We start from the raw sequence: 25,565 nt of genomic DNA, 5'->3' as shown, positions 1-25,565 counted from the left end.
GGTACAGTCCTCTGAGAATGCACGGACGCCCTCACACGGACCAAAGTTTCCGGGGCCACATAGGTGGCATTTTTCGAGTTACATTAAGCAACAACAGACAGTTTAAAAAAAAGTACAGTGACTTGAAACAAACAAACAAGCAAACAAACGAATCGAGGAAAGGCAACGCCAAGACAACCGCAGTTAGCATCCCGGAGGCAGGAGGCGCGCACTCACCTAGCCCTGCCGTCAAGCGACCTGCTCCATCTCAGCCGCCATGTCCTTGAAGTAGTCAGCAGCATCCTTAACATCCAGATACTTTTCCTGCAACAAGTCCATCAGCTCAACCAAATAAACCCAATCACACGCATCGAGCTTGTACGCCAGATACCCCACAAAGCCGGCCTCCCGGTTCAGCAGATCGGGCACCTGGTGCTGCAGATGCGACATCAGCTTCCCCGTCGCGAACACGCTCCACTGCATCTCGTCCAGCGTGTCGCGCAGCTTGGCGAGCTTGGTGCGGTGCCGGCGGCGCGAGGGGAGGACGCGCTTGCAGAGGGAGGCGGCCCGCTTGGAGACGGCGCGGACGAGCGGGGGGCCGGAGAGGCGGCGCTGGAGGAGCTTGTCGAAGGCCTGCACGGCGCCCGCGGCGTGCTCGCTGTGGGGGAGGAGGTCCGCGAGCTCGGTCTGGAAAGCTGCGTACGCGTCGTTGGCCCGATCGACGGAGGCGTTGAGCTGGGTGGTGCCAGTGTGGTAGACGCTGCAGTGGGTCGCGCGGATGAAGGCCGCGAGGGCCTCCATGGTGATCGCCGCCTTCAGGATGAAGCTATGGGTGTGGTTGGCTGTCTCCTTGAAGGCGATCAGCAGACGGGAATCACGAGTACATCCACTCAGCTGCATGGCAGAACTCAGGGTGTTGGCCTTCACATCGTGCGCAAAGCGCAGCGCTTCGTCCACAGTGTCGATGAAAGCGAAGCAGCCCTATTGCAAGCACGTTAGCGGGGTCGCGATCGTGCCGAGAAAAGGTTTGCGCGCCTCAAGCTCCTGCATGGCCGTCTGGGTGCGTTCGGCGACAGAATAGGCTGACATGTCAAAAGTGAGAGCGTTAAGGAGGAACGTATCGTTCGAACGAGATGATGGTCGTTCTGAGAAAAGCGCGATGCTATCAATGTCCATGACATCAACAAATAGCGACCGCGTGGCAGTCATGTGATGGCCTCGAGGCGTGAGCTCAACATCGCCGCTCTTCGCGATGCCTATTCACCCATGGTACCTGTGAGTCGCATCGTCCACTGTATATGAAAGGCAACACAGGACCGCAGCAAAGGCACAGAGTACCCCGCGCGCCAGATTATTATTATTGCCTCTAATCCGGGCTTTGGTACAGTAAGGTAGATGATATCCGAGACCGACACGACACGGGAGCTAGGGAGACACATCAGTATGCATGGGGTTTGTTGTGGTAAGAGCACAGGAGATACGAGATGGGAGGCATAGGTGTACGGGAGACGCAGAAAACCGGAAGACAGAAGGCTACATTGTGAGTTATTCGATATATGTGACGAGGAGACGAGAGACGAGAGGAAGAAGAAATACAATGAGCTTGCTCGACATGGGCGTCGAGTGGCGAGTCCATTTGCAGTACTTGGCTGCACCTTGCATAGCGGTAGCCGCTGTAGTCGTAACTTGTGCGCTTCAGATGCGCACGTCCTTCATTTCGTCCAGCGCTTAGAAGGCCCAGAGGCGGTCCTCAGGCGTCACCGCCCACGCGTTGCCCTGTGCGCCCCACGAGTAGAGGCCGCCAGCGACGACCTTTGGCTGCTTGGCCTTCTGGACCGCACCGCCAAACTGCATCCGCTCGCCCAAGCCCATGCCCCATACCGCGTCCGCGTACAACCCCGGCGCGTACGACACGCCCTCCAAGCGCGGCGTCGGCGCCCACGTCTTCGCCAGCCCCTCGTACGCGTCGCACACCGAGGACGCGACGATCCTGTTCGGCGCGGCACGGAACATGACCGCCGGGTCTGCGATCTTGTTCGCGAGGCGCGTGTCGACACGGAGAGCATCGGCGGGGATCGGGGACGCAGGCAGGTTCGCGTTGGGGATGGAGTGGAAGAGGGACTTGAGGTCGGGCTCCGGGATGGAGAAGGAGGGCGTGGGCGATGCGGGGGTGTCGAGCGAGGAGAGCGAGGCGCACGTGCTGGCGGGCGAGAGCGAAGGTGTGACGTCATCGTCCGCTTGGACCGACGCGTTCTCCCCATTGTTCTCGGGAGTGGCGTGCGCGCCCTCATCGGCGGCGGGCGCTGGCTCGATGGCGGCGGCGGCCTCCTCAGCAGCGGCAGGGGTATTGTCGATGGTGGCAACGGACGCCTCCGGCGTGATCGCGCGCGCCTGGGGGATGGCGATGGTGAGAGGGCTCGGGGTCCTGAAGTACGGCACTGCGTAGACATCAGGCACGTCCGACGTCTCGAGTTCGTCCGTGAGAGCGGCAGCCAGCGCGTTCGCGAGCGCCTCCTCCTTGTTTCCAACGTGCTCGCCATCGGCGTCCTCGACATCGCCGGCATTGTAGCCGGGGGCGTAGACAGGTACGGGGGCCACGGCGCTAACGATCGTCTTGTCCTGCGCGTCCGCCTCAAGGTCGGCCGCGCCACCGGACGGGGAGGAAGGAGCGGAGGACGTATCCGAAGACGAGGACGAGGACGCCGCCGACGAGTAATCGGACTGGTCCGAGTCCTGCTCCTTTGTGGCGGACTCCGCCGCATGGGCGTACGGGGTCAGGTCGATCGTGGCGCGCGACGCGGGGCGCGCGTAGGGCGTGAGGTCGATGGTCGCGCGAGACGCGGGACGGGAGGGCGGGGTGGTCGCGACCGCCGGCTCCATTGTCGCGGGCGTGATCAGGCTGACCACCGCGCGCTTAAGGGAGCTGAAGAGACCGCCGCGGGCGCCAGGGGCAGCGCCCTTGTCGGCAGTCTTGCGGGAGAGCAGAAACATTCTTCTAGTTATTCTGAGCGGGAGATTGGTGCTAGATGCCACGAACTGCGATGAAAGGTAAGCGACGCTTTCCTGGCAAAGGGCCTTGCCACGCACCTGGGGAAGGAAGAAAGGAAGCCGGATAAGATAGTCGAGTCGATAGACGAGTTCAGAACGTTCACAAGTCGATAACTCCCAAGCAGGCGGTGCTCAAGAGTAGTGGCAGATGAGGGTTGGGTGCAAGAAAGAGGGCTGCCGCGCGCGCTTCTTATCTATGAAAGGTCTATGTTGTGTCCCACGGACCTGTGGGAGCCGTCGGCAGGGGCGAGCACCGACAAAGAGCACCTAAAGGGGCATGTAGGGCCCAGTGCGCCGCTCGGACCAGCGTCATACACTGAGCTTCTATGGTTCCAGCACACGTTCCATGCCTAATCCCTGCTTGTGATCAGTCCAGGTCGATAGGAGACATGCGCCTCGAGTTCTCAGCGTGGACGTTGGATTTCAGGAAGGGACGAGACTGGCGCGATGGGGAGAAAGGTTCGGCGAAGATTGATTGACGGAGGTGGACCGGCTCGCCGCCGGATCTATTGTCCTCTATTGAAAACATTGATTCCATTGATGAGGAGGCCGTAAGCAGGTCTGAGCTGGTCCTCCAGGCTCCGCACAGCCCGTTGGCAGGAAGATCGGTGTCAAGTGACGACGAACGTAACGCGGCGAGCAAGGAGTAGAAAGGCAAGGAGCATTGAAGACGACGCGTGTATTTTGTCTTGTTTGACCGTCGGCACCCATATGGACCTTCAAGCACCCATACCGAGCAAGGGCGTGCGGTCACAGCATTCGTACATCCTCGTCTCCGACGTCGTAGCTCGTATGTACATCGTCCACTGGACTAGTCCGACTGTGCTACATAGGCATTGAAGTTGTACACCTCAGGCGCCGCCTCGAAGCGGAACTCGGCCGGTGCGCATCTCGCCACGACTTCATCGTCGCGCTCCATCACGGCCCGCATCCCATGCCCAGGGCGCAGCGGATGGGAGAGCTTCGTCAGACCAGCTTGAACGTGATGTAAAGCCTCGTCGGTCGAGGATCCCTCGACGCCGTGGCCCCGTCCTCCAAAGGCAACTTTCAAGCGGGCTGTGAAACGTGCTGACTTGCGCTCTTCGGCTCGCACTGCGTCTTCTCCATCCGCGATTGTACTCAGCCTAATCGTCGCAGGAGACATAGCGAGCACGACGACCCAGAACTTGTCGTCCGTCTACGCATTGATCAGTCCCTATGCCGGCAAGTACGAACCTCGAGGAAGTGCTCACCAACTCCCAGTTACCCGGCCTTGGTACAGCATCGTTCCGCGCCTCCGCGTCCTTCGGATGCGGCCTCGCCCACATGAATATCTGATCTTTCTCGACGGGCGGATGGCGCCCCTCACGGAAGGCGCGCGCGAGGTAGGCCGTGAGCGCCATCCACGGCTCGTGCGGGAATCCGTCGACCCACGCCTGCGAATTGGGCTGCGCGCCGCGGACTGGCGCGATGTAGTGGCATTCTCCGTAGTCTGAAGGGACGCATCAGATTCTTTGCTGCCATTGTATAAAAGGCAGAGGTATAGAGATGCGGAGGGAGATGCACCATTCCAAGAGATCACTTGTACGATGTCAACCCGGTCGCGCATAGCGAGCAGTTTTTCCCATCTGCGGACGTAAAGCCAGTCATCGCCGCGATAGATCCACTGTTGGGCGTTAGCTCCTCAATCGTTCACCATTCATCGCACACGCGCGTTCTTATTCCACGAGTCCTTCCCATAGTGCTTGATTTACTTGTCAGCGACCGTTCTACTAGTATTCTTCCAACAGACGCCACTTACCGTAAAAAACCACGGAGACACCGCAGCCATATACGGCCGGCCCTCCAGATGGCGCAGATGGTGCACATCGGAATCAAGAGCTGGCTTCTCTATCTCCCTGCGATGAGAGTTGGGCGATAGGTGCAGAGGCCATCCGCCGTTCCACTGTAATTGCCACGTCAAGTTTCCTTTACCAATGCATACCAACGCCCTACGTACGTGGAAGTACCCATCCATCGACGCTATCGTCGGATACCGGCTGGGATCGATGAAGAATGCGGGTATTAGGGTTATGGGACCCTGCGCGAGAATATGAGCGAAGTCAGAACTTCACAGATTAGCAGATCTCGCATTCCAGAGCTTGGCGAGGCACTAATTCCACCCAATGCAAACCGGTACTCACCGGCGAGTGCGTTTCCAACCTCTGCTTCACCATAGCCCACGCCTCGTCGAGGTGCGAGCAGCCGAATGTCGCGTCTTGACCGGCGAAGGTCGAGATGACCACCCGCTCTTCGTCCGGATAGCGGAACATGTTGGGGTGGTGGGCGAGGCGGGCCACGTACTCGGCGAGGTGGTCGACGTCGGCGGGTGTGGCAGAGGGGATGGAGCTACGAGAGGGGCATACGCGTAAGTGTGGGAAGCGTAAGTGGGGCAAGCGCGAGTGTGGCATCGGAAGAAAGAGTGCGCTCGCCTCATGTCAAAGCTCAGGAAGAGTTTGAGAGGAGACTGGATGGCCGCCGCGGTGGCGAAGCAGTCCAGCACTCGGTCTCGCTGCCATTCCTCGCGGCCGACGTTGAGCACGAAGCCATCGCTATCAATGGGGATGGGTCAAGCGAGAGAAAGATCTGAAATAAGAAGCACCCACAGCCCCGCTCGTTCCCTGCAGTCGATAAGGTCTTGCTCCCAAACATTGGTCGTGTACGGATAGGTATTGCCCACCATGAAGCTGAGCGATGTTAGGTTCCCTGCTGCTTCGTTGGAGATTGACGCACTCACTGGGCGAAGACATACTTGGGCCGCTCGGTCATCGTCGAGAGCAGGAGGTTAGGCGCAAGAGCGGGCGCGGTAAGCTAACTTGAACTTGGCCCGTACGTACAAGTCGGCAATCACCGACAAGGCGCCCACACCCGCAGACAACTATCCCACGAGACGGAGCGCACGAAGCGAAATCCCACAGCAGGGCGTACGAAACGAGACTCTACAGCATGGTACATTTCATACACACAGCAGTGCAAGCGACAAACAAACAACAGGTAGATCGTACAACAGATTATCGGGACCCCGCCCTGATTGGGCCTCTGTCCTCATTGAGCCTCCGCACCTCATTGGGCCTCCGCCACCTGCAAGAACTTCGCCCACTCCTCCTCAGGAACGTCTGGGTAGCTCTCCTCGATGCTGGGGAACGACCGCGCCTTCACGGCCTCCGTGTACTTTTGGACGCCCGCGTCCCGCTCGCTTTGGCAATCTGCAAACCTGCGCGCAAACCTCGCCTTATGCCCAGACCACGTCCCCATGATGTCGTCCCACACTAGAGCCTGCACACGCATGTCAGTACCCTTTACGACACACGTAAAGATCAGCTGCAGCCACTCGCCTGCCCGCTCGTCTGGTTGCCCGCGCCCACACCGATGGTGGGGATGCGGAGCCGGTTGGTCAGATACGCGCCCAGGTTGCGCGGGATCGCCTCGAGCACGAGCGCGAAGGCGCCCGCCTGCTGCAAGGCGAGCGCGTCGCGCAGCACGCGCTGCGCGCCTGCCGCCGTGCGGCCCTGCACCCTGAAGCCCGAGAGCATGAACCGCTGCGGCATGAGCCCGATGTGGCCCATGACGGGGATCCCGATGTGCGCGAGGCGCCTGACGGCGTCCGCGAGCTCGGCGCCGCCCTCCATCTTGATGGCGTCCGCCTTGCTGGCCTGCGTGAGGCGGACGGCGTTCCGGAGCGTCTCTTCGGTGGAGACGCCGAAGGAGCCAAAGGGCATGTCGGCGACGATGAAGGGATGGGTCGCCCCCCGCGAGACAGCGCGCGCGTGGTGGATCATCTCGTCGAGCGTGAGCTGCGAGGTGGAGTCGTAGCCGAGGCAGACCTGCGCGAGCGAGTCGCCGACGAGGATGATGTCGGTGTTGGGATTGGCGGAGGCGGCTTTCGCGGTAGGGTAGTCGTAAGCAGTGAGCATAGCAATTGGCTCGCGGTTCTTGTGCATCTTCTGCAGATCGGCGACAGTGACCTTTGGTCGTGCAGCTTGGGGGAAGGGTAAGTCAAAGGCTACACGCGTTATAGGGGGTGGAGGAACACACCTTCAGTCGTCTCGCGCACTTCAGGGCGCACGCTCATCCATCGGCGCCACTGAATAGCAGCAGTTCCCCTCCCCGCGCGAAGGGGAAGTCGTGTAGCATTGTAGGCGCAGACGCTGAGCATTATGGTACAGGAAGGAGGGAAGGGGGGAAAGGAGATGCAGTCGATAAGACCTTGGCGAGGGCTTGTAGGCGCAGATTTATAAAGGATAGGCAGCACGCGCTAGAAGGCAGAGCACGTAGCGAGGCGTCTTGATGATCATCGCAGAATAAAACGACAGGTCAAAATGGGATCATCTTGTCATCTCCGGCAACATGAGCCGGGAGGCATAAGCGGCACGGCGCCCCTTGGCCCCCAGGGCGTGCATCCGTTGCACTCGGGGGTGCCTCGAACCCGGATAAGGGCGCTTCGGGTTGTGTACCAGGCGATGATGACGGGGGAATCAACGAGCATCAACCGGACTTCGGGATCGACGCGAAGGTGCTCATCTCACGGACGGGCCTCGGTCCGGTCCAGGCGCACGTGAAGGGGGGAACAATGGCTTCCCAAAAAGCAACAATCAACTCGGGCGGTCATGAAGGCAAGCCAAACGGTATATTTTCAGGCGAATAATGTTACATGATGAACGTGCGTAGTGGTACAAGATGCAAGAGGTCCATGAGCCGCGCTCCCATCACTCCGAATAGTTGTCGTCCTCGTACAGAGCCGGCTTGAGGGCCTCCATGATGCCCGAGACCTTCTCGTAAACGGCAAACACGACCGCCTGCCCGGGCGCAACACGCAGGACGCGAGGCGTGATACCCTTATAGAAAGAGCGGACACCCTCCTGCTTCCACATGTCCGACGCGATCACCATGATACGCTGCAAGGCGCTAATGTTCGGCGTTGCAGGCGCTTTCTGTAACCCTGCACGATGGGTGAGCATGCACGTAAGCGAAGGACGAGGGTAACCACGTACGCGTCTTGATAGTGTCGATGGGCGCGTTGGAGAACGGGCCCATCGCTCCTGATATCAGGCCGATAATCATATGTTGGTACGAGGGCAGGTCCTTGAGGTCGGGCTGGTACTGATGTGCTAGCTTCTTAATCTCCTGGTATGCGGTAAAGTTTGCGCCTAGAAGACTCTCTGTAAGCCTCATGCCGAGGGACCAGGGGAGAAATTACCCGCTCACCCTGGTTCGTGGCCTGCCGCAAAGCGGTGAGGGAGACCCCGCGGTATAGCGCGCTGAAACCTTCTTCTCGGACGATGGTATACACCGCATGGCCTGCATTGCGGTAGCGAGGCTGCTCAAGAGGGTCCGCAAGCGAATGCATTTGCGCCTGTAGCCGAATCTTGACTACTTCCATTGGCGTGACGACGGCAACGGCCTCAGTCGTCCCTGCGGCGAGACCAGCTAGAAGACGCCATTAGTCAAAAGCGTAGGGAATGAGATGACGACACGCACCAAGGAAAATATTCCGAGTGGCGGTCTTTCCTGTCTCCTTGTCCGCCAGCCACCCCTTGTACGTCTCAAAACTTGCAAATCGGATGGCCATCTTGGGGACGATGCCGGATAGGACCGCACCCAGACCCTTGTACAGGGCGAGTGGGGTTTCCCGCTTGACTATCCATGCGCCAGTCGCGAAGAACCCTCTGGGTTTAGTCTGAAGAAGTTCATTAGCAGGGAGATCGTCCATCTAGACGTGGCTACGTACGCCTGGTGCGCGTCCTGAACGCGAAAGCTGCATTCGGACTTTGATGGTGTCCAAGGGCTGGCATGCGAGCTGCGTATTCTCGTCAGGAAGGAGAGTAATGCATACGCTAGGCAACGTACTGCTTCGCAAGCACCCGCGATGCCCCCTGCCGTGATGTGCACGGCGAAGGTGACGGGCTTCTTGCTATCGGACCTCGACATTGCGCCTTGACGAGCAGAGAGAGCGGACTGGTAGGAGCGGCCTGAAGAGAGCCAGAGCGAAGGAATGCAGAGCAGGGGCGACGAGCAGCAGACCGCCCCGCCAAGCGAGACATCCTATAAGTACGGGAGCCAGGTGATCGCGCGCGCCTCTCCCATGGTCTGACATGTGAATACAATACAGAAGGCGGGCGAACGAGTCACTGCGCCCCTGCATGACATCGCGGGCGGGCTGGCGTATACACGCAAGTTCGCGAGCACGGGACAAGACCGGGCAGCCGCCCGGCGACGATAGAGCGGAGGTCGCGTCTGATTCCGGCCGGAAGACCGTAGGTGGAGGTATTCACGGGCGAGCGCGGAGGCGCCGCAGCCAAGAGCGGGGCGGGGGTCACGAGTACGGTGAGGAGAACGAGAACGATCATCCGCGCGCGGTGGCGCTCGACAGGCATCATCGTGCCGAGCGTTGAGGAGGCGGAATATCTTGGGCGCTGCCCGGCAGACTTGGGGGGACGAGGAGGGCTGGTCGGCAACGCCAGAACCTGGAACCTGAAGTACTGTGTCCCCACAGCGACTCCGGGGATCGAAGCGGGGCAGCGGGGCTCCGCAAAACCCACGGACATAGATGCGGACACAAGCGAGAGTGTAACCTGCCGACGCTGCGACCGCCTCCCATGTCGGTATGCTTATCCTTGTCAATCGAACACCATCCTGTTGGAGTAAAGACTGCCTTTGGGCAACCCTTTGCTCGAGGAATTGGGGACCTGGCCATTCAGAACAAGTTCGAGAGCGCACGTGGTAGGAATTGCGTGACGGGGGCCATAGTCACGCTCGCCGGAAAAGGAAGGCTTTGTCTTCCCACTCTCATCTGTCTCCGCCAACTCTCATCGGAGTTGCTTGCAATTCACCTCCTTAAACATGAGCGCAGAGCCTTCGTCCGCCCAACTACCGAACAAGAAGAAGCTGAAGCGTACTATCGCGCAAAATGGCACGAATTATCTAAAAGGCATGCCATAATGAATAGCACACAGGGTCATTGTTACTGACAGCAGTGTCATGATAGAAATCTACAAGACGAACCCAAATCCATCACGTACGGAAATGCTGGAAATTCTGGAACAACTGCACGTATGTGGCTTACCTGTTGGCGTTAGCTGATTTAGTTACCCTGCTGCTCAGGGAATGGTAGGCAACGAAGAATGCACCATAGAAAGCGTCAAGCAATGGTTCAAGCGCCAAAAATATGCGCACGCGGCGAACGAACGAGGACTCGGCGACTTGCAAACGTCGTTGTGTAAGTCCCTTCCCCAAGCGCCCATGCGTACCGGCCTAACTCGCCAACAGCCTACCCAACCCTGACCGCAGACCACATCCGCACGCTGACCGCGCTCTACTCCGCCCAGAAGGACGCGCCCGACTCCGTCATCGCGTCCTGGGCGCTCGTCTGCGCGGGCTCCGACCTCAGCGACGTGCAGCGCTGGATACGCGACCAGCGGCGCCTCGAGCTGGGCACGCCGGAGATCTCCCCTGTAGAGAGCACGCTGGGGACATCTCCCGTGGAAAGCACGCTGGGGGTATCTCCCATAGAGGTCCCACCCCCTGTGAAGGGCCCGCCGGAGCCCGCGCCGCAGAGGCTATCCATACGCCTCCCCCCGCTGATGCTGAACGCGCAACAGCGGCCGACCGAGCAGAGGATACCGGTGCGTATTTCACGGACGACAACGATGATGATAATCTCACCCCCTGACGCTTTCGCAGCCACCACTGCCGAACTATCGTGATATCCTGTCCAAGGCGTTGTCCTCGAAAGGAGACGCCCCTCCGGAGCAACCTCCCCGCACCATCGAGGAATGGAATCAGCAGTTCGCGCCCTATGACAGGATGCTCGACCGGTTTGAGGAGCGCCTCAGGTCGGCACGCTTCGCAGATAGCCCTCGTTAAGGATCCTAGAGTATGAAGCTCTGTCTGTCTTTCGTTCTCCGAAGTCTTCATATTCAGCTGTCTCACCATTTTGTTCTACCGTTGCTTTCCTGTATCGTCGTTGTCGATGTTTTCTCCCAAGCTCAGCATGAGTCGTCCCGCCGATATCCCCAAATAACGAGACTATCATTTTAGGAAGAGCGGCGATGGGCAAGCCAGCTCTAAAAGCAAGAATATAGGTAAGTAGACAGCAAGAACGTTAACACATGGTGGAAGCATATAAGCAAGAAGAGTCTACGACACAATGCAAGAGAAACATGGAGTGGAATACAAGAACAACAGCCGCCAGGATCTACGTGCGCCACTCGGCGAAGTGCTCGTAGTCCTGCACGACCAAGCTGATCATGTAATCAGAAACCGAACCACCTTCCCCCTCATCCCCTTCAGCATCTCCATGAACCGCCGCCTCCCCTCCTTTCCCCGCCTTCTCATCCTCAAAGTCCGCCTGGTCCGCATCGTCCATATCGTTCGCCTCCCGCATCGCCACCGCCGCCGCATGCGCATCGTCCCGGTCCTCCACCTCCGCCAGCGCGGCCGTGACCGCCTGCTCGTTATCCAGAAACCGCCGCCAGTCATACTCCCCGCGCTGGATGACGAGGCTGTCGAGCGAGCGCTTCTGGTTGGCCTTCCGAAGCATGGCCTCCTCGACGGTGTGCTGGGACACGAAGCGGTAGATGTGCACGTCGCGGATCTGGCCGATGCGGTGCGCTCTGGGAGGGCGTCAGGAGGGCTCAATGCATGCGCGCGCGGGAAGTAGGCGGGTGAGGGCAACGTACCTATCCTCGCACTGCCGGTCCATCTGCGGGTTGAAATCGCTGTCGTAGAACACGACCGTGTCGGCGCCGGTCAGACTGTCGCAGGTCGTCAGCCCCTCCCGATCCCATCATCACCCTTGAGACTGCTCACTTGATCCCAACCCCGCCCGACCTCGACGACGCGATGAAGCAGAACACCCGATCGTCCGCATTGAATCTCTCCGTCACATACTGCCGGTCCTCAATCTTCGTCGCTCCGTCAAGCCTTAGATACAGATAGCCGTGGAAGTTGAGGAAGACCTCGAGGATATCGAGGATGCGCGTCATCTGCGTGAAGATCAGCACCCGGTGGCCGCCCGCCTTCTTCTCCCGCAGGAGGTCGGCGAGGTACTGCAGCTTGCCGCAGTCGAACTGTAGGAGGAAGGGGTCGGGGAAGGCGATTTGGAGCTTGACGGCCGCGCGGTGGAGGGAGGAGTCAAAATCTGGGGGAAGGCGGAGGATCGCGCCCTCGTGGCTGGCGAGAGCGATGGAGGGGATGTCGCGCGCAACAACGGGCGGCGTAGCGAAGGCGAAGCGGTCTATCACGTCTCTCATCTGCTCCGCGCGGTCTTCGAAAGACGCGACGGCCGTGTGCACGGCCTTCGTCCGATGCCAGTGTTCGAGGCGCAGATCGAGCGCCGACCACGGACGCAGCGTGAACGTGCATGCCCGAGCGACACGGAGGAGCTCGGAGCCGATGATAGGCGTGTCGCTAGAGCATCGTAGATGGTGTACATAGCCCAGGTGCCGACGACGTTCCACTGCAACGGCTTGCTCCTGATATGCCTTCCACGCTCGAAAGCCAGCAATTGTGCGTAGGTCCTTTGGTGGCGGCTCGCCCGGCGCGTCCGACGTGTATTTCAATTGCGGGGAGTAGTCCAACCGTCGGCCTTCCAGTGCAGAAATCAGGGGTTTCCCCTGATTCTGTATAAATCGTAGTCCGAGAAGATCGAGGTCGACATGCTCATCCTTCTCGATACAGAACCGCCGTCGTACAAGCAGTTCCTTGATCTCGTAGTCCGCGATCGCCGAACGCGACATGGCGAACGAAGTGACGATGGGCCGCACCTCGAAGAGATCAGGATGGTTACAGACCTTGCGCAACTGCATGAGGATGTTCGCAATCTTCTGGTAGACGCCCGACTGCAGCTCCGCCTGAGTTTGCGCGCGCGACATAAACTCGTCGTACAGGAATCGCTGGCGTTTAGACAAGGGGCAAAGGACGTCGTGTTCGTGCTTCTTGGGAAGCTGCTTTTCGACCTGGCTTTTGAGTCGACGCAGCATGACGCTTCGTAGGATCTTGCGCAACTTTTCCACGCGTTTCTGCGTCTCCTCGTCGTCCTGATTGCCCATCTCGATAGCCTTCTCCAAAGGGTCTACGCGCACATAATACTTAGAGATCGTAACGCCGGAAAAGTACAGACACGCACTGGAGAACCAGTCGCCAAATTCCTTCTGCGACGCAAACTCAGACCCCGCCTTCAGAAACTGCAACAACGCCCACAGCTCGGTGAGGTTGTTCTGCAACGGCGTGCCGGTGAGCAGCAGCCGACGAAAGCTCTTGAACATCAGGAGCAGATTCCACCGCTGCGACTTGAAGTTCTTGATCATGTGAGCCTCGTCGAGGATCATGTAGTACCATGACCGCCGCTTGAAGATGGCGACATCCCGGGTGGCGAGGGCGTACGAGGTAATGCAGACATTGAAGGAGTACTTGTCATTCCAGCCCTTGCGCAGGTCGCGCCGCTTGGTCGTGTTGCCGTGGTACGCCAACACCTTGAAGCCAGGAAGGAACTTCTTGAACTCCATCTCCCAGTTGAGGATGACGCTGGTAGGGACGATCTGGTGACCGTAAGCATCGGCGTCGTCGACTCGCTGACGTCCACCTACAATGAGATGCGGACCCCAAATACCGCGGTCGCATGCCAAATGGGCCAGCAAAGCGATGGTCTGAATGGTCTTCCTGAGGGGGGCTTCATCAGCACACGTCGACACCTTGACAAACTCCACATACCCGAGGCCCATCTCATCTGCCAGAATACCATTCTGATTCGTCGTATGCAAGTTCGCCAACCACTCAAGACCATGCTGCTGGTACTCACGCAACTCACCCCGCAGCAGAAGCGGCTTCTGTACCTTCTGCTTCGGGTGCCACTGCACAGGCGCGACAGCATACGGCGTTAGGTAGTCTGGCACTGTGAGCTCTACGCTCTTCGACCGTACGACAGGATCGTCGTCAGACGCAAGGGAATGGTGATCGGACTGGGGAACGAGGTCGTGGAACGGTATGTCTACGTCCGCGGGCCCCGCGGCCAGGTCGTCCTCCCAGCTGATTTTACTAGGCTGGGGGTACACGATATCGATCGATTTGCGAGGCGATGAGTTCTCGAATTCGTCGACTTCCATCGTGGTGCCTTCCGTATCCCAGGGATGCATATCGACGGAGGCTGAAGAGGATGCTGCTACGTTGAAGTCGGCCGGGGTAGTGGGCTCTACAGACGACTCGGAAACTTGCGAGCTCGTGTGCTCCTGAGATTGCGAAAGAGGGATGTCGACCGACGAAGAACGATGTGACTCTGTGGCAAAGTCGTTTGGAGGAGATGTCGGGCGAGATGAAGCACTCCCTTCGTCGCCATTATGCACTGACGGAACCTCTTCTTGCTCGGTAGGAACGTCGCTTTGCATCACAGAGACGGAGTCGTTGTCTTCGCCGTCCCCGACGTCCTCATCGTCGCTGTCCTCCGGTTGACCATCACTCTCATCGTCCGAGTCCGCCTGAGACGATGCACTGAACCGCGTCGACCGTCCTCCCAGGGCACCTTGCTGCAGCTCCAGCAACTCCTCCGACTTGTCAAGAAGAGCATCCAGTCGCTTATGACCCAGTCGGATCTCCTCCGCCTCCTGCCTGCGACGCTCTTGCTCCCGAACGTACTACGGCAGATCAGCAACGCACATCCTAGAAAACCACGCCCAGCACTCACTTTGACAGCCTCAACCCATTGCCGGACAATCAGCTTCATGGTCTCCTTCGCCAGCCGCTCCACGCGCCGCTGCTCATCCTCTTGCCGCTTCGCCTCCCGCGCCCGGTACTCGACCATGACCTGCGCAGAAGACTTCGCAGCGCGCTTCCCTGCGCGCTTGCCGGCCTCGTACCGCTCCTCAACCTCCCGAACGACATGAGCCCATACGTCGGTCGACCTTGGCCCGAGAGGATTCGAAGAGGCAGCCGCTATGGCCGCTTTCGCTTGCTCATATTTCTCTAGAGGTAATATCTCTCCCTCAGCGCATAGCCGGTGGTATCTCTCCAAAATCTGTGCATCGTGCCGTGCGCGCTCGTTCACTTCGTCGGCTGTCAGAGACCTGTCGCCGTCCAGGATGTATGAGTCCAGAAGTGCGGGGAGCGAGTGCCCATGTCGAGCAGGATCGGGGACTTGGAAAGGGTTGGTAACTACCGGTGGCGGCCGTCGTACGATGAGGTTGACGCTCTTGATGGTAGAACGCGGTCTGATCTTGGTTGAGGGGTTCGCATCCACTGCAGGTACGTCATTCGATTGTCCGTTCACTGGCCTTTTGGGTCTACCGGCCGCGCGCTTCGGCGTAGCGAATGCAGAAGGTGTGGGTTCTCCTTGCTTTCGTCGACGTGCTGGGACTCGCTTGCGCATCGGAGTTTCTGGCAGAGGACGTTGCTCAGACGGGCGAGCTCGCGTCCGAGCAGGTGCAGTCGCCGGCTGTGGAGGCGCCGCAATCATATCATTTTGAGCCGTCTTGCTCAAATCACTCTTCGCCGCCTTGCTTGGACTACTCTCTGCCACCTTGCGAACGTCCCCTTTCTTCGCCGCCTTCCGGGGACTTCGAGGGACAGCCGGGCCATCATCGCTGCTTATACCCGTGTCGCTATCGCTGGCTCTCCGCCGCTTCTGTGGCAGCACGGGCTTCACCGGTCTCGACAGCTTCACCGTGCTAGGGTCTGGTGGTTCGGTAGGAGGCGGAGGTGGGGGCATAAGGCGTGTATCTTGCAGGGAAGACGTTGATACACCATCCGAGGAAGATGACAGGTCCGTGAGCGGACTAGAGGGTGGCTCGGCACGCTGTTTGCCCTTGCTGCGTGCGGATATGGTGACGGTCAATTCTTCTTCATCCGACTCCGATGGGGCTTCCCGGGTTCCATGTCGCGGTATGCTGAGCTGTGGACGCACGGGGGTCGTGGGGTTGGCGCGCGCTTTGCCCTTGCCTTTGGTCCGCGCGAACAGCGTAGGAGGAGAATTGAAGATCTCGCTGGAGGATCGTGGCGGCGGCGGTGCTTCCCTGGGCTCGGTAGGAGGCCGAGGTGGTGGCTTCGGAAGTAACAGCGCTCGCTGCGTCTGCGAGGTTCGGGTTCGCCTTGACGGTCCCGCGCCTTCGGTTTGCAGTAGAAGATCGTACTCGGCTTGATGCTTATGGATGTTGAGCATTTGCAAGAGAAAGGAATACATAGTAAACTCACCCTGAGGAACACATTACTCTGGTCATTCTTGACTTCCTGTGCATGCCGTTAGAGTCTTCGTTATCCAGCAGGTAAGGGGACGTACGGCAGGGTCATAGCGCGTCATGATGCGGAACTTCTTCATGTGGAATATTTCCCTAACCTACAGGATGTCAGCTGCAAGCTCGCGAGCAACGGACAAGCACGCACCAGGTCATCGTGCCGATCATATATCTGCGAGAGCTCTGTGCGCTTCTCCAGAACAAGGGCATCCCGTCTCTCTTCAATGCTTGCTGTGTCATCCTTTACAGGTTCCGCCAAGGCTCGTGTAACACCGTCTTTCGTCGGGGAAGATGTGCGGCGGGGCATCGTGGCGCGCGCACGGCTCGGCCAAGTTCATGCGATCAGTGTCCCCTCCGGTAAGAGGATATGGGGAACACGTTTGTGGGGGTAATTGAAGGTAGGTTGCTGAGTCCGGTATACGTGCAGTCGGCGCCTTGGTCCTGTCAGAGTCCGGAATGAGGTCGATCTCCGTCGGTACTGGACGGTTTGTTCTGTTTTATGGGCTCAGAGATAGACTGGAAAGGGAAGCATAGAGTTCTAGCATGTGCGCTCGCGCAGCGAGGTGAGCGCGAGAGGCAAGGAGCAAAGTGTCCATCCGACAGTTGTGAGGAATGATGAAGTTGGCTGCCACGTGGTCGTCGGCGCGGACCCAAATCCCAAAACTGGCAAAAGGGGCGTTGGAACTCATCTAGTTCTCCTCGTCGGTCACAACAGCGCTTGCAGGCGTGCAGTTCATGTAATGACTTACTCTATGCCACAAGAGCTCAACGTTCAGCGCCCTAGCATTTGGATCCCTCTTCGACCGAGCCTGACTCAAGGTCAACAGGAAACTTCGGTCCTCCTTACGACTCATGACCACTGCTTGGAGATGTTGTTCCTCCTGCTCGCAATTCCAGGTCTAAATGCTGAGATATGATTGCTAGTAGTACAAGGTCGGAGGCGAGGTATGAAGAGATCGTGAGGTCGTACAAATGTAGCGTAGCACTAGATGGTGTAGATAGTTGGTACGCCCCTCACAAGAGGTGCATGCCTATTAACCTCGAATGCTACCGACTGCAGATGCAAGCCATTCCGTTCGAATCCCAAATCCAGGGGCGCACTCCTGAGAGCAGCCAACTCCTAAGAGCGACCCGGCTCCATCCGCCACAGCCCACATCTCCCTTACGCCGAGGTGGCGTTGTTGAAGATGAGCAGGTTGGGGGTACCCGACGGGAGGTCATCCAAGACACCCTGGGTGGAGAGGTCGAGGAGAGCCTGCTTCAGCTGCGCCGGAGTGAGGGTCTTCGGTTCCTTGGGGATGGGCGCGAAGAGCTCAGCGGACGGGGCGATGGGGAGGAAGTTGGAAAGGATGTTGCGCGCGACCGAGAAGAACGTCTTCTGGGCCTGGGCGAGCGGCGCGTCGCTGAACAGCACCTTGTCCTCGACGTTCGGGTTGAACGACGCGGACGGGTAGATGGAGAGCAGGTACGCGAGGAGACCGGCGACGTGCGGGGACGCCATGGAGGTGCCGGAGAGGGTGGCGATGGCGTTGTTCGAGCCGATGTAGGTCGACTTGATGTTCAGGCCAGGACCAAAGACGTCAACGCACTTGCCGTGGTTGGAGAAGTACGCGCGCTCATCCGAGAAGGTCGAAGCACCGACGGTGACGGCCTTCTCCGCAGCAGCAGGGGAGTACGAGCACGCGTCACGGTTGTCGTTGCCAGCAGCAACAGCGAAGTGCAGGCCAGCGTCGACAGCACGGTTGACGGCATCGTCGAGGGCACGCGACTTGCCACCGCCAAGGGACATGTTGGCGACGGAGCCCTTGTGCGAAGTGCGGCCGGTCGCGGCGTACTCGGCAGCAGCCTTAGCAGCCTTCTCGGATGCCTGGGTAGCGGCCCAAACGACACCGCCAACGACGTCCGACATCGAACCACTGCCGTTTGAGCCAAGGACCTTCACGGCAATGACATTCGCGGCCTTGGAGACACCGTACGAGCGGGAGGCGATGGTGCCGGCGCAGTGCGAGCCGTGGCCGTTGCCGTCCTCATCAACGTCGTTCTGGGGAATGGTCTTGCCCCAGGAAGCACGGCCGCCAAACTCCACGTGGTTCACGTTAATGCCGGTATCGATGACGTACACGTCGACGCCCTCGCCCGCCGTGGGGTCGTACTCGTACTTGGTGAAGGTGCTCAACCGGAGGCGGTCGCGGTGGGAGATACGCGCGAGACCCTGCGATGCGAGTCAGTTGCGGTGTGAGTCAGGAGAACGGTCGCCACGCACCCAGGTGGCGTTCTTCTGAAGGTCGAACTCCTGAAGGTCATACTCGCCAACGTCGATGTCCATGGTGTGGACGAGCTGGTCCTGCTCAACGTAGTCGACCTCGGGCATCGTGCGGAGCTGCTGGACGAGGCGGTCCGTGAACCGACCCGAGTAGCCCTTGACGTGGCCGTCGTACACCTGCTGGACACCGGAGAGGTCCTCCAACAGGGGGTCCTCGTTGTGGGCCGCCTGGAGGAAGTTGAGGTGGTTCTCGAGCAGCGCGGGATGGAGGTCCGGCTTGAGCATGATGATGTACGAGTTGTCGATGGGCTTCTGCTCCGCGACGTGGAACGGCGCGACCTGCAGCGACGAGCGCTCTAGGCGCTCAGTCGAGTGACTCGTCGACAACGGCGAGGCATAGGCAACGGCGGCCAGCGTCGCCGCGCATAATGAGGAGCGTATAAAGGAGGGCATGCTGAACGCTCAAGATATGACTGATGGGCGTCCAGGAGAAGGAGCTGCGCCGCGCAACCCTCCCGATAAGTACTACGAGTCACGTGGCGTATCACGTTAATCAACTCCATAAAGCGAACTGGGGCTACGGTGCCACCCCCGCGTTATCACAGCCGTTTGAGGGCATCAGAAGGGTATAAGACTACTGCGGTACACTCGGAGGCCTCTCAGAGGCGGGTGGCCGCAAGTTAACAGCTCTCAACCCGCGCCACTGCACTGCACACGCCTTATCAACCCGCTGACGCGTTCTATGGGTCCGTATGGATCCGAGTCGTTCGACCTCGCATGATTCGGACATGATGGTGTTAGACGGTGGCGCAAAGGGGTGTCGATATAGTGCAATCCGCGCAACTGAACGGAATTCCCTGGGGTAGATAGCTCAAAGCCCAACGCTTCACCCACGTAACCCCCCAAACCAGTCCTCTTCCAGCCACTCAACACGCCTACTCAATGAGGTAGGGTGCCCACGAGCCAGAGAGTCGTGCATTTCATATCCCTGTCTTCGCTCCGTTGAATTGTCCTTTCTATACATGGGTCAAAGTCGTCAAGTTACTTCCACATTACAAGCTACAGGGTGATCACAATCTCCCAATCCTTCGCAATCGGCGTCTTCGGGTCCTTAATCGTCAGCACACTCGCCGTCTCCTCCTTCTTATCCCCCGCCTTCACGCCCGGCACGTACTCCCACACCAGCTCCCGGCCGTCCACCGTCACCGACCTCGGCTTCGCGGCGCCCAGCACGATCACCCGCTCGACCCGCACCGCCGCGATCTCCTGCGCATACGCGTTCCCCGGGCGGTACGCGTCCAGCGCGACCTCCCGGCCCACGGCCTCAACGCCGGCCGGCTGCGCAGCGAGGTCGCGCGACGTGAGGCGGAGGGTCTTGCCCTTGGTCTCCGCGCCCAGCGCGCGCCAGACGAAGTCGCCCTGCTCGAAGGCGTAGGACTCGCCGTCGTCGAGGTAGAGCGTGCCGTGGGCGGCGCCGGACTTGTCGAGCGCGACGCGCAGGGTGAAGGGGTCGTGCTTCATGAGCGGGGCGGAGCGGCGGGGGCGCTCGCGCGTGGGGACGATGGAGCCGCCGCGGATGAGGAGGGGGATCTCCGAGAGCTCGGCGGGGACGGTGACCGTCTTGCCCTTCTTGGAAGAGCGGTAGGCCTTGTGGGTAAAGTAGTTGTAGTACACCTGGATGAACATGGTGAATTGGGGCATATGAATCAACCGTGAAAGACCGTACGTTGTCCTCGGCGGGCAGGTAGACCTCGGCTTCGGTGGCGCCTTCGGTCGTGATCGGCTTCACCAGGAGCCCAGAGTCGCCAATGAAGTACTGGTCGTCAAGCGCGAACCCATTTGAGTCATGCGGAAATTGCACCCAGTGAGGCCTGTATACTCGTCAGCACCTGTCGAACAATTACAGACGTTGTTCTCATACCTAAGGATCGGGATACCCGTAACAGCCGAATGGTGGAATGCAGTGTACCATACAGGCAGCTGCGCGTACCGCAGGCGCAAGATATCCTTGAGCATCCCGCGGTACGGCTCATCCAGAAGGTACGGCTCGCGCCTCTTCGTATCAATGTGCGCGTGTGCGCGGAAGAACGGGTTGAACGCGCCGACCTGGTACCACCGCACCAGCATCTCCGGCTCGGGGTTGCCGAAGAAGCCACCGACGTCGGCTGGGAGCACGTCCGCGTCAGTAACCCAGCTGCGCTGTAGTAGGGGAAGAGTCGAGCACGCCATCACTCACAGCCAGCAAAAGTCATCCCCGCGATCCCGTTGGCCAAGCACATCTTGATGCCCACGGCCATATGCTCCCAAGTACCCAGGTTGTCGCCCGTCCACATCGCGCCCCAGCGCTGGGAGCCGGCGTAGAAGGAGCGGGTGAGGACGAAGGGGCGCTTCGCGGGCGTCTGGCGCGCCTTGAGGGCTTGCCAGGTTTGGTTGGTCTGGTGGAAAGGGTGTGTTAAATGTGAGCGTGGTAAGGAAGGGTGCAGAAGAGACGTACGAAGAGCATGCCATTGATATTGTGCACGTCCCGGTGCTCCCATCCGCCATAGTGAATCATGTCCTTCGGCATGGTGATCTCGGGGCCGTTGAAGATGGCGGGCTGTAGAAGGTTCAGTCAGACATGCTCAGTTCCACTTGCCGTCGTCCACTGACCTCGTTCATGTCATTCCAGATGTGGATGTCCCCAGTGCTCTCCGTCCATTGCCAGCCGCCGGACTCAGGTTTGCCGTCGAGCAGGTAGAGGTCCTGATACCATTTCCAGCTGTTCGGGTTGAAGCAGTCGAGCCAAGAGCTGCTGCCCGCCCAGCAGTGACCCTCGTACTCGTCCACGCCGTTCTGCTTCCGGACGGTCAGGCCGCGCTCGGTGGCCTCCTGATACACAGGGTAGCTGGAAGTACGCTTGAGATGGGGGTCGATAATGACGACCATCTACAGAGAAGCGTGCATCAGTGGGAGCGCTGACGGGAGAGGCTGCAATACTCACCTTTCTACCGACAGAAGCAACGTCATTTGTCATTTCAACGGGGTCGGGGAATGTTTTGTGATCCCAGATGAAATACTTGTGCTCCTCGGCGTATTCGATGTCGAGCCAGAGAACGTCCATCGGCATGTCGTGCTCTGTCATGCGCTGTGACACGGTCCGCACATCGTCCGAGCTCACGTAGTTCCACCGACATTGGTGATATCCCAAGCTCCATTGCGCTGGCATCGCTGCCGTCCCCGTCAACCTGGCATACTGAGCGAATATGTCCTTCGGCGTAGGTCCAGGCAGCAGGAACACGTCCAAGATGCCTGACTCGGACATCCAATGCGTGTCTGATGATTGCGGCTTCGAGTGCCAGACGTCGACCCACGTCTCCGAACCAACCGCGTTGAAGACGCCGACCGTTGATTCGGCCGAGTGTGCGTACATGACGGGGATGGAGCCGTACAGCGACATGGGCGAGTCCGCGAGATACTCGAACACGTCGGCGTTGTGGAGGCGGAAGGGATCGCTATACTTGGCGTCCTCGCCAACGGTGGCGGCGAGCGCAAGGGCCGTGGCGTGCTGAGGGATACCGTATACGGTGGGATGGTGGGGGAAGCTGATGTCGAGCGAGATGGATTCCGGTCCTGCAGGGGTTGAGTACATGTCTATAACAGCAGCCATATGTGCTCACCCTTCGGCTTTGAGTCTGTGTGCCCACCGAACCGCTCGTCCCACCAGCCGTCCTCGTCCGTGCCCTCAAACCACGCGCGCGGGTTCGTCGCGTCAAGCACGACCTGCTCCCCCACCTCCTGCGAGGTCTCCTCGGTCTTGCTGTCCTCCTTCGTGCGGAAGTGCTCCATGTGCAATAGCCCGTGTCCGTTCAGTTGCACCTGCGCCTTGCCGTTGCGAAGCAGCGCGACGCGGAGGGGCTCGTAGGACACGGCGACCTCGAGCTCCTTCTTCGGGCCGTGAATCGCGCGCAGGTAGTCCTTGCCCGCCTGCCACTGCACGGTCTTGCTGACGGTAGGCTCCGCGATGAGTGCCCAGGATGCCGCCTCGTCGTACCGTTTTCGCAGGCCGTCCACTTCGTCCATCCGCACGCGCACCACGCCATCGTCGTGCACGCGAAGTTCAAGCTGGAATTTGACGTCTGGGTAGAGTGAAGATTTGACTCCGGCGGTCACAGACGCCGAGTCCGACGCGATAGAGATGCTCGAAGCATCGACGGAGTAAGGGGAGTTCCAGGTGTCAGCCTCTCTGGCGCGCGAAGCGAGTGCGCGACCGCGGCGACAGAAGCCGGACTGGGAGCAGGTCTTGAAGTCCTTTTCCTTGACTGCGAGTGTTTGTGGGACGAGTGCCAGCGAGGCTACTATCCCAAGGAGCCCCAAGGCCCGCATGATGTAGTCTTGGTCGTGGGGGAGTCCTTGAACTTGGAATAAGCGCGCATGTCGTGGCAGGCCACACCGGGCCGCCCTATGCAGTAACTCCGGATGGGAAACGCACCCCTATCCAAGAATACGCCTCGATGTGCCTTCGCTCCACCCGTCATCTTCTGCAGATTTATGTATGCAGAGTCGAGGATAACGACGATGGCGGACCTCTCCAAACTCCCCCAGGATATCATCTATCATCTTCTATCCTTCCTCTCAGTGGAACAATCCCTAGCCCTCAGTCAAGTACGTGCTTTACCGCGCGTCTCGCCATCGCATACCTATTTCTTCGGTCTAGACATGCCGCACGTTGCATCATCTCGCAAGATCTGACCAGAGCTACTGGTTCACGGCTCTCCACTCGTCAAAGTACCAAGGACATACCACTGCCTATCTCTCCGCTGTCGATCTCTCCTCGGACTCGGATCTCGCCTCCTTACAACGTCACGTTCAGAACTGTATCAAGTTCGAGCGGCTCTGGGAGAAGCCGAAGCTCACTCCCACTCGCACGACTAAAGGACGCTTGCCAGACGTGCTGTACTGCCTCTTCGGCGTTCACAGAACGAACTTCGTCGTCATGCACTCGCCACATAGTGGCTTTGTATACTGCTGGGACAACATGGCCGGCGAGGAGCGTGAATCGATATACTTGGGAACACAAATCACGGACACCTCCCCCTTGAATGAGTTCTCCGATCGGGTGACCATCGCACTCTTGATCCAGCAGGATGCCCATCAGCAGTGAGTGGAGAAGCCTGGCCGAGGCCGGATCTCCCGTATTTTGCGCACTCTAATGGAGATGATTCACTAGCATCAAGCTTCTGAGCGTCAGCACAGAACCGAACGCCGCCCAGGTTATGGAACTCCGCCACGTCGTCGACCTTGGCATCGGCACACGCAGCTTCAACATTTTCCTTAGTGAGCAGATGGTCGGCGTCACCGGCAACGAGAACGATCACATCACCATACATGCTATCAATATCCATACCTATGCCAGTTCGACGATTCGTACAGACGTGCAGCTCACAGTACGTTGCCCGATCGCCATCTGCCACTCATTGCCACAAATTCCATGGACTTATTTGTTTACAGCCCACCAGCTATATGGTGGCCATGACCTTTAACGACTCAGTCTACCTCGTAGACATGAACCCTCCACGAACGCGTGTATTCTGCTGCGCCCCCGAATTTCTGCCATTCGGCAACGCCCCATCGCGCACGATGCATCTCAGCCTACTCGACACGCGGAGAGACTTCGTATGCGATGATTTGGATCGGGAATCGAGTGTGTGGCTTGGAAGCCTTTTGCTCGATATGTTTGTCACAATACTGATGGCCTATTCAGACGACTACTACTGTGCTCTCGTGTCCGGCTCCGGGCGCGGAGTCGCGTTCACCACACTCACCCAGCTCGTCGGCCGCCATGCCTTGCATATCGTCCTCTGGGATCCGCGCTCGAGGGCAGGTGGCGATGTGCCCATCGAGCCGACGAAGTCCGCCCTGCAGCTTGACTTTGATCCGGAAAGTAATGCTGCCACAGAGTCGTCTATCTCGCCCGCCACCCCATCCACTCTTCCCTATCCGCCGCGCGACGGCGACCGCCCCTTCCCCAGCCCCGCGCAGCACATCAGCATCCCTGGATCCATGCTCGTGCCGCTCGGACCCTGGTACCTCGTCCACTTCCCGAATTCGGGCAGGCATCTGCTGCTCGCCGTGGGGAGGGAGGAGGACGAGGCAGCAGAGATCGAGGTCGATGAGGAGGGGGAGAGCAGTGACGACTACGATGACGGCGAGGACGACGAGACCGTCAGTAGCGATGGGGAGGGCGGCGATGACGACGCGATGGACGCGAGCAGCGAGGGCGAGACGACGGAGGGGCTGGTCGCGGCTTTCTATGCCGCAGCAGACATGGGCTACCCGCCCATAGGTGCCCATGAAACCGAACCGCAAGCAACACCGGATGCCCAGGATCCCGCGCCCGCCGGCCCTTCCAACCCTGCCAACCCTGCCGACCCAGCTAACACCGCCCATCCCGCCAACCCCGTCCCAGCAGCCGACACCGAGCTCCCCCTCGCCAACGCCACCGCGAACGGCGACACCTCCCACAACGCCGTCCTCTACCTCGTCCACTACGTCCCCGAGACCGCGTCGCACTCCGTGCACGAGGTGCCCTTCCCGGAGGGCGTGGACCCGCGGAGCGTCACGTCGCTGAGTTTTGACGATTATAATGCGGTCGTGACGCTGACGACGCTGGAGGATGTGGCGTACTGCATGCATCTGATATGATGGGTGCGGGGAAGCAGGGACGAGGGAGATGGGGCATTGTCCCAATAAACATGAATGCGGGAGTAGCATCATGGACTTCTTTGAATACTTACCTGTATGATGCCACCCTGCAGGACAGGGAGGGGACGGAGGCCGTTACACGATGATACCTCTATGCATTCGCTTACGAGTTCAATCGTCATAGGACTCGAGTACGACGCGCAGGCTTTCACAACAACAACCATAGCATTCCAACTCGACTACGTATATATGGGCAAACCAAAGCATGAGATGTGAGTGCGCGGAGATACAAGTACAATGCATAATCCAGAACAAGTCAATTTTCGTTAGTCAACATCCAATCATGAGTTTGTTCG

At 59.3% G+C, this 25,565-nt stretch overlaps 11 protein-coding genes across 11 annotated transcripts; 2 read left to right on the top strand and 9 right to left on the bottom strand.

Annotated features, from left to right (window-relative positions):
• Nucleotides 1-49: 49 nt before the first annotated feature.
• SCHCODRAFT_02690097 (uncharacterized protein) lies at nt 50-1,114 on the bottom strand. Its single transcript, XM_050346822.1, has 2 exons — nt 1,015-1,114; nt 50-960 (listed from the first exon to the last, which is right to left on the bottom strand). The coding sequence occupies exons 1-2, from the start codon at nt 1,066-1,068 to the stop codon at nt 229-231; spliced, it is 786 nt and encodes a 261-aa protein (XP_050199131.1). The 5' UTR covers nt 1,069-1,114; the 3' UTR covers nt 50-228.
• Nucleotides 1,115-1,293: 179 nt separating this feature from the next.
• On the bottom strand, nt 1,294-3,181 carry SCHCODRAFT_02630811 (uncharacterized protein). Its single transcript, XM_003030660.2, has 2 exons — nt 3,067-3,181; nt 1,294-3,015 (listed from the first exon to the last, which is right to left on the bottom strand). The coding sequence occupies exon 2, from the start codon at nt 2,968-2,970 to the stop codon at nt 1,708-1,710; it is 1,263 nt and encodes a 420-aa protein (XP_003030706.1). The 5' UTR covers nt 2,971-3,015; nt 3,067-3,181; the 3' UTR covers nt 1,294-1,707.
• A 499-nt stretch (nt 3,182-3,680) lies between these two features.
• Nucleotides 3,681-5,826, bottom strand: SCHCODRAFT_02630808 (glycoside hydrolase family 71 protein). The gene is made up of 10 exons (XM_050345631.1): nt 5,783-5,826; nt 5,652-5,732; nt 5,478-5,597; nt 5,190-5,394; nt 5,006-5,086; nt 4,808-4,951; nt 4,721-4,750; nt 4,573-4,672; nt 4,260-4,498; nt 3,681-4,204 (listed from the first exon to the last, which is right to left on the bottom strand). Exons 1-10 carry the CDS (start codon nt 5,812-5,814, stop codon nt 3,839-3,841), a joined length of 1,398 nt encoding a protein of 465 aa, XP_050199130.1. The 5' UTR covers nt 5,815-5,826; the 3' UTR covers nt 3,681-3,838.
• A 120-nt stretch (nt 5,827-5,946) lies between these two features.
• On the bottom strand, nt 5,947-7,506 carry SCHCODRAFT_02630806 (ketopantoate hydroxymethyltransferase). The gene is made up of 3 exons (XM_050345630.1): nt 7,081-7,506; nt 6,381-7,024; nt 5,947-6,321 (listed from the first exon to the last, which is right to left on the bottom strand). The coding sequence occupies exons 1-3, from the start codon at nt 7,199-7,201 to the stop codon at nt 6,109-6,111; spliced, it is 978 nt and encodes a 325-aa protein (XP_050199129.1). The 5' UTR covers nt 7,202-7,506; the 3' UTR covers nt 5,947-6,108.
• A 147-nt stretch (nt 7,507-7,653) lies between these two features.
• SCHCODRAFT_02630802 (mitochondrial carrier) lies at nt 7,654-9,127 on the bottom strand. Its single transcript, XM_003030663.2, has 6 exons — nt 8,893-9,127; nt 8,774-8,842; nt 8,524-8,722; nt 8,251-8,472; nt 8,037-8,192; nt 7,654-7,984 (listed from the first exon to the last, which is right to left on the bottom strand). Exons 1-6 carry the CDS (start codon nt 8,971-8,973, stop codon nt 7,752-7,754), a joined length of 960 nt encoding a protein of 319 aa, XP_003030709.1. The 5' UTR covers nt 8,974-9,127; the 3' UTR covers nt 7,654-7,751.
• On the bottom strand, nt 9,072-9,691 carry SCHCODRAFT_01315379 (uncharacterized protein). The gene has a single exon (XM_050341434.1). The coding sequence runs from the start codon at nt 9,588-9,590 to the stop codon at nt 9,171-9,173; it is 420 nt and encodes a 139-aa protein (XP_050199128.1). The 5' UTR covers nt 9,591-9,691; the 3' UTR covers nt 9,072-9,170.
• A 135-nt stretch (nt 9,692-9,826) lies between these two features.
• SCHCODRAFT_02630797 (uncharacterized protein) lies at nt 9,827-11,069 on the top strand. Its single transcript, XM_050345629.1, has 5 exons — nt 9,827-9,973; nt 10,031-10,095; nt 10,147-10,261; nt 10,312-10,667; nt 10,726-11,069. Exons 1-5 carry the CDS (start codon nt 9,886-9,888, stop codon nt 10,906-10,908), a joined length of 807 nt encoding a protein of 268 aa, XP_050199127.1. The 5' UTR covers nt 9,827-9,885; the 3' UTR covers nt 10,909-11,069.
• On the bottom strand, nt 11,055-16,875 carry SCHCODRAFT_02630796 (uncharacterized protein). The gene is made up of 10 exons (XM_050345628.1): nt 16,414-16,875; nt 16,310-16,366; nt 16,225-16,260; nt 14,723-16,174; nt 13,756-14,672; nt 13,632-13,704; nt 13,172-13,583; nt 11,854-13,117; nt 11,724-11,798; nt 11,055-11,657 (listed from the first exon to the last, which is right to left on the bottom strand). The coding sequence occupies exons 1-10, from the start codon at nt 16,570-16,572 to the stop codon at nt 11,240-11,242; spliced, it is 4,863 nt and encodes a 1,620-aa protein (XP_050199126.1). The 5' UTR covers nt 16,573-16,875; the 3' UTR covers nt 11,055-11,239.
• Nucleotides 16,876-17,156: 281 nt separating this feature from the next.
• On the bottom strand, nt 17,157-19,016 carry SCHCODRAFT_02630790 (uncharacterized protein). Its single transcript, XM_050345627.1, has 3 exons — nt 18,529-19,016; nt 17,382-18,477; nt 17,157-17,342 (listed from the first exon to the last, which is right to left on the bottom strand). Exons 1-2 carry the CDS (start codon nt 18,979-18,981, stop codon nt 17,428-17,430), a joined length of 1,503 nt encoding a protein of 500 aa, XP_050199125.1. The 5' UTR covers nt 18,982-19,016; the 3' UTR covers nt 17,157-17,342; nt 17,382-17,427.
• A 473-nt stretch (nt 19,017-19,489) lies between these two features.
• On the bottom strand, nt 19,490-22,917 carry SCHCODRAFT_02630789 (glycoside hydrolase family 31 protein). The gene is made up of 8 exons (XM_050345626.1): nt 22,185-22,917; nt 21,509-22,137; nt 21,178-21,453; nt 21,023-21,124; nt 20,765-20,963; nt 20,450-20,693; nt 20,255-20,399; nt 19,490-20,202 (listed from the first exon to the last, which is right to left on the bottom strand). Exons 1-8 carry the CDS (start codon nt 22,888-22,890, stop codon nt 19,588-19,590), a joined length of 2,916 nt encoding a protein of 971 aa, XP_050199124.1. The 5' UTR covers nt 22,891-22,917; the 3' UTR covers nt 19,490-19,587.
• A 109-nt stretch (nt 22,918-23,026) lies between these two features.
• On the top strand, nt 23,027-25,541 carry SCHCODRAFT_0257805 (uncharacterized protein). Its single transcript, XM_003030226.1, has 5 exons — nt 23,027-23,169; nt 23,222-23,664; nt 23,735-23,951; nt 24,016-24,208; nt 24,269-25,541. The coding sequence occupies exons 1-5, from the start codon at nt 23,056-23,058 to the stop codon at nt 25,207-25,209; spliced, it is 1,908 nt and encodes a 635-aa protein (XP_003030272.1). The 5' UTR covers nt 23,027-23,055; the 3' UTR covers nt 25,210-25,541.
• Nucleotides 25,542-25,565: the final 24 nt, after the last annotated feature.

This window comes from Schizophyllum commune, assembly GCF_000143185.2.
Source record: "Schizophyllum commune H4-8 unplaced genomic scaffold SCHCOscaffold_8, whole genome shotgun sequence".
NCBI lineage: Eukaryota > Fungi > Basidiomycota > Agaricomycetes > Agaricales > Schizophyllaceae > Schizophyllum > Schizophyllum commune.
The sequence above is the reverse complement of the archived record's forward strand: the minus strand, read 5'-3'. Positions and strand labels throughout refer to the sequence as shown.

What these genes read in the sequence shown, in the direction of transcription:
- SCHCODRAFT_02690097 (XM_050346822.1), bottom strand. Translation starts at nt 1,068, where the DNA reads ATGTCAGCCTATTCTGTCGCCGAACGCACCCAGACGGCCATGCAGGAG. An exon ending in CGGCCATGCAGGAGCTTGAG is followed by an intron (nt 961 to 1,014) that starts GCGCGCAAACCT and finishes TGCTTGCAATAG; the next exon opens with GGCTGCTTCGCTTTCATCGA.
- SCHCODRAFT_02630811 (XM_003030660.2), bottom strand. Translation starts at nt 2,970, where the DNA reads ATGTTTCTGCTCTCCCGCAAGACTGCCGACAAGGGCGCTGCCCCTGGC.
- SCHCODRAFT_02630808 (XM_050345631.1), bottom strand. Translation starts at nt 5,814, where the DNA reads ATGACCGAGCGGCCCAAGTATGTCTTCGCCCA. An exon ending in TGCAGGGAACGAGCGGGGCT is followed by an intron (nt 5,598 to 5,651) that starts GTGGGTGCTTCT and finishes CCCCATTGATAG; the next exon opens with CGATGGCTTCGTGCTCAACG. An exon ending in TTCCTGAGCTTTGACATGAG is followed by an intron (nt 5,395 to 5,477) that starts GCGAGCGCACTC and finishes CCCCTCTCGTAG; the next exon opens with CTCCATCCCCTCTGCCACAC.
- SCHCODRAFT_02630806 (XM_050345630.1), bottom strand. Translation starts at nt 7,201, where the DNA reads ATGCTCAGCGTCTGCGCCTACAATGCTACACGACTTCCCCTTCGCGCG. An exon ending in AGTGCGCGAGACGACTGAAG is followed by an intron (nt 7,025 to 7,080) that starts GTGTGTTCCTCC and finishes CCTTCCCCCAAG; the next exon opens with CTGCACGACCAAAGGTCACT. An exon ending in GCAACCAGACGAGCGGGCAG is followed by an intron (nt 6,322 to 6,380) that starts GCGAGTGGCTGC and finishes ATGCGTGTGCAG; the next exon opens with GCTCTAGTGTGGGACGACAT.
- SCHCODRAFT_02630802 (XM_003030663.2), bottom strand. Translation starts at nt 8,973, where the DNA reads ATGTCGAGGTCCGATAGCAAGAAGCCCGTCACCTTCGCCGTGCACATC. An exon ending in GTTCAGGACGCGCACCAGGC is followed by an intron (nt 8,723 to 8,773) that starts GTACGTAGCCAC and finishes GAACTTCTTCAG; the next exon opens with ACTAAACCCAGAGGGTTCTT. An exon ending in CACTCGGAATATTTTCCTTG is followed by an intron (nt 8,473 to 8,523) that starts GTGCGTGTCGTC and finishes GGCGTCTTCTAG; the next exon opens with CTGGTCTCGCCGCAGGGACG.
- SCHCODRAFT_01315379 (XM_050341434.1), bottom strand. Translation starts at nt 9,590, where the DNA reads ATGTCCGTGGGTTTTGCGGAGCCCCGCTGCCCCGCTTCGATCCCCGGA.
- SCHCODRAFT_02630797 (XM_050345629.1), top strand. Translation starts at nt 9,886, where the DNA reads ATGAGCGCAGAGCCTTCGTCCGCCCAACTACCGAACAAGAAGAAGCTG. An exon ending in AAATTCTGGAACAACTGCAC is followed by an intron (nt 10,096 to 10,146) that starts GTATGTGGCTTA and finishes CCTGCTGCTCAG; the next exon opens with GGAATGGTAGGCAACGAAGA. An exon ending in CGACCGAGCAGAGGATACCG is followed by an intron (nt 10,668 to 10,725) that starts GTGCGTATTTCA and finishes ACGCTTTCGCAG; the next exon opens with CCACCACTGCCGAACTATCG.
- SCHCODRAFT_02630796 (XM_050345628.1), bottom strand. Translation starts at nt 16,572, where the DNA reads ATGCCCCGCCGCACATCTTCCCCGACGAAAGACGGTGTTACACGAGCC. An exon ending in TTTGGGGTCCGCATCTCATT is followed by an intron (nt 13,584 to 13,631) that starts GTAGGTGGACGT and finishes TACGGTCACCAG; the next exon opens with ATCGTCCCTACCAGCGTCAT. An exon ending in ATTTGGCGACTGGTTCTCCA is followed by an intron (nt 13,118 to 13,171) that starts GTGCGTGTCTGT and finishes ATGTGCGCGTAG; the next exon opens with ACCCTTTGGAGAAGGCTATC.
- SCHCODRAFT_02630790 (XM_050345627.1), bottom strand. Translation starts at nt 18,981, where the DNA reads ATGCCCTCCTTTATACGCTCCTCATTATGCGCGGCGACGCTGGCCGCC. An exon ending in TTCAGAAGAACGCCACCTGG is followed by an intron (nt 18,478 to 18,528) that starts GTGCGTGGCGAC and finishes CTCGCATCGCAG; the next exon opens with GGTCTCGCGCGTATCTCCCA.
- SCHCODRAFT_02630789 (XM_050345626.1), bottom strand. Translation starts at nt 22,890, where the DNA reads ATGCGGGCCTTGGGGCTCCTTGGGATAGTAGCCTCGCTGGCACTCGTC. An exon ending in TTGCTTCTGTCGGTAGAAAG is followed by an intron (nt 21,454 to 21,508) that starts GTGAGTATTGCA and finishes GCTTCTCTGTAG; the next exon opens with ATGGTCGTCATTATCGACCC. An exon ending in GGGGATGACTTTTGCTGGCT is followed by an intron (nt 20,694 to 20,764) that starts GTGAGTGATGGC and finishes ACGTGCTCCCAG; the next exon opens with CCGACGTCGGTGGCTTCTTC.
- SCHCODRAFT_0257805 (XM_003030226.1), top strand. Translation starts at nt 23,056, where the DNA reads ATGTATGCAGAGTCGAGGATAACGACGATGGCGGACCTCTCCAAACTC. An exon ending in CAGCAGGATGCCCATCAGCA is followed by an intron (nt 23,665 to 23,734) that starts GTGAGTGGAGAA and finishes ATGATTCACTAG; the next exon opens with CATCAAGCTTCTGAGCGTCA. An exon ending in GTACAGACGTGCAGCTCACA is followed by an intron (nt 23,952 to 24,015) that starts GTACGTTGCCCG and finishes ATTTGTTTACAG; the next exon opens with CCCACCAGCTATATGGTGGC.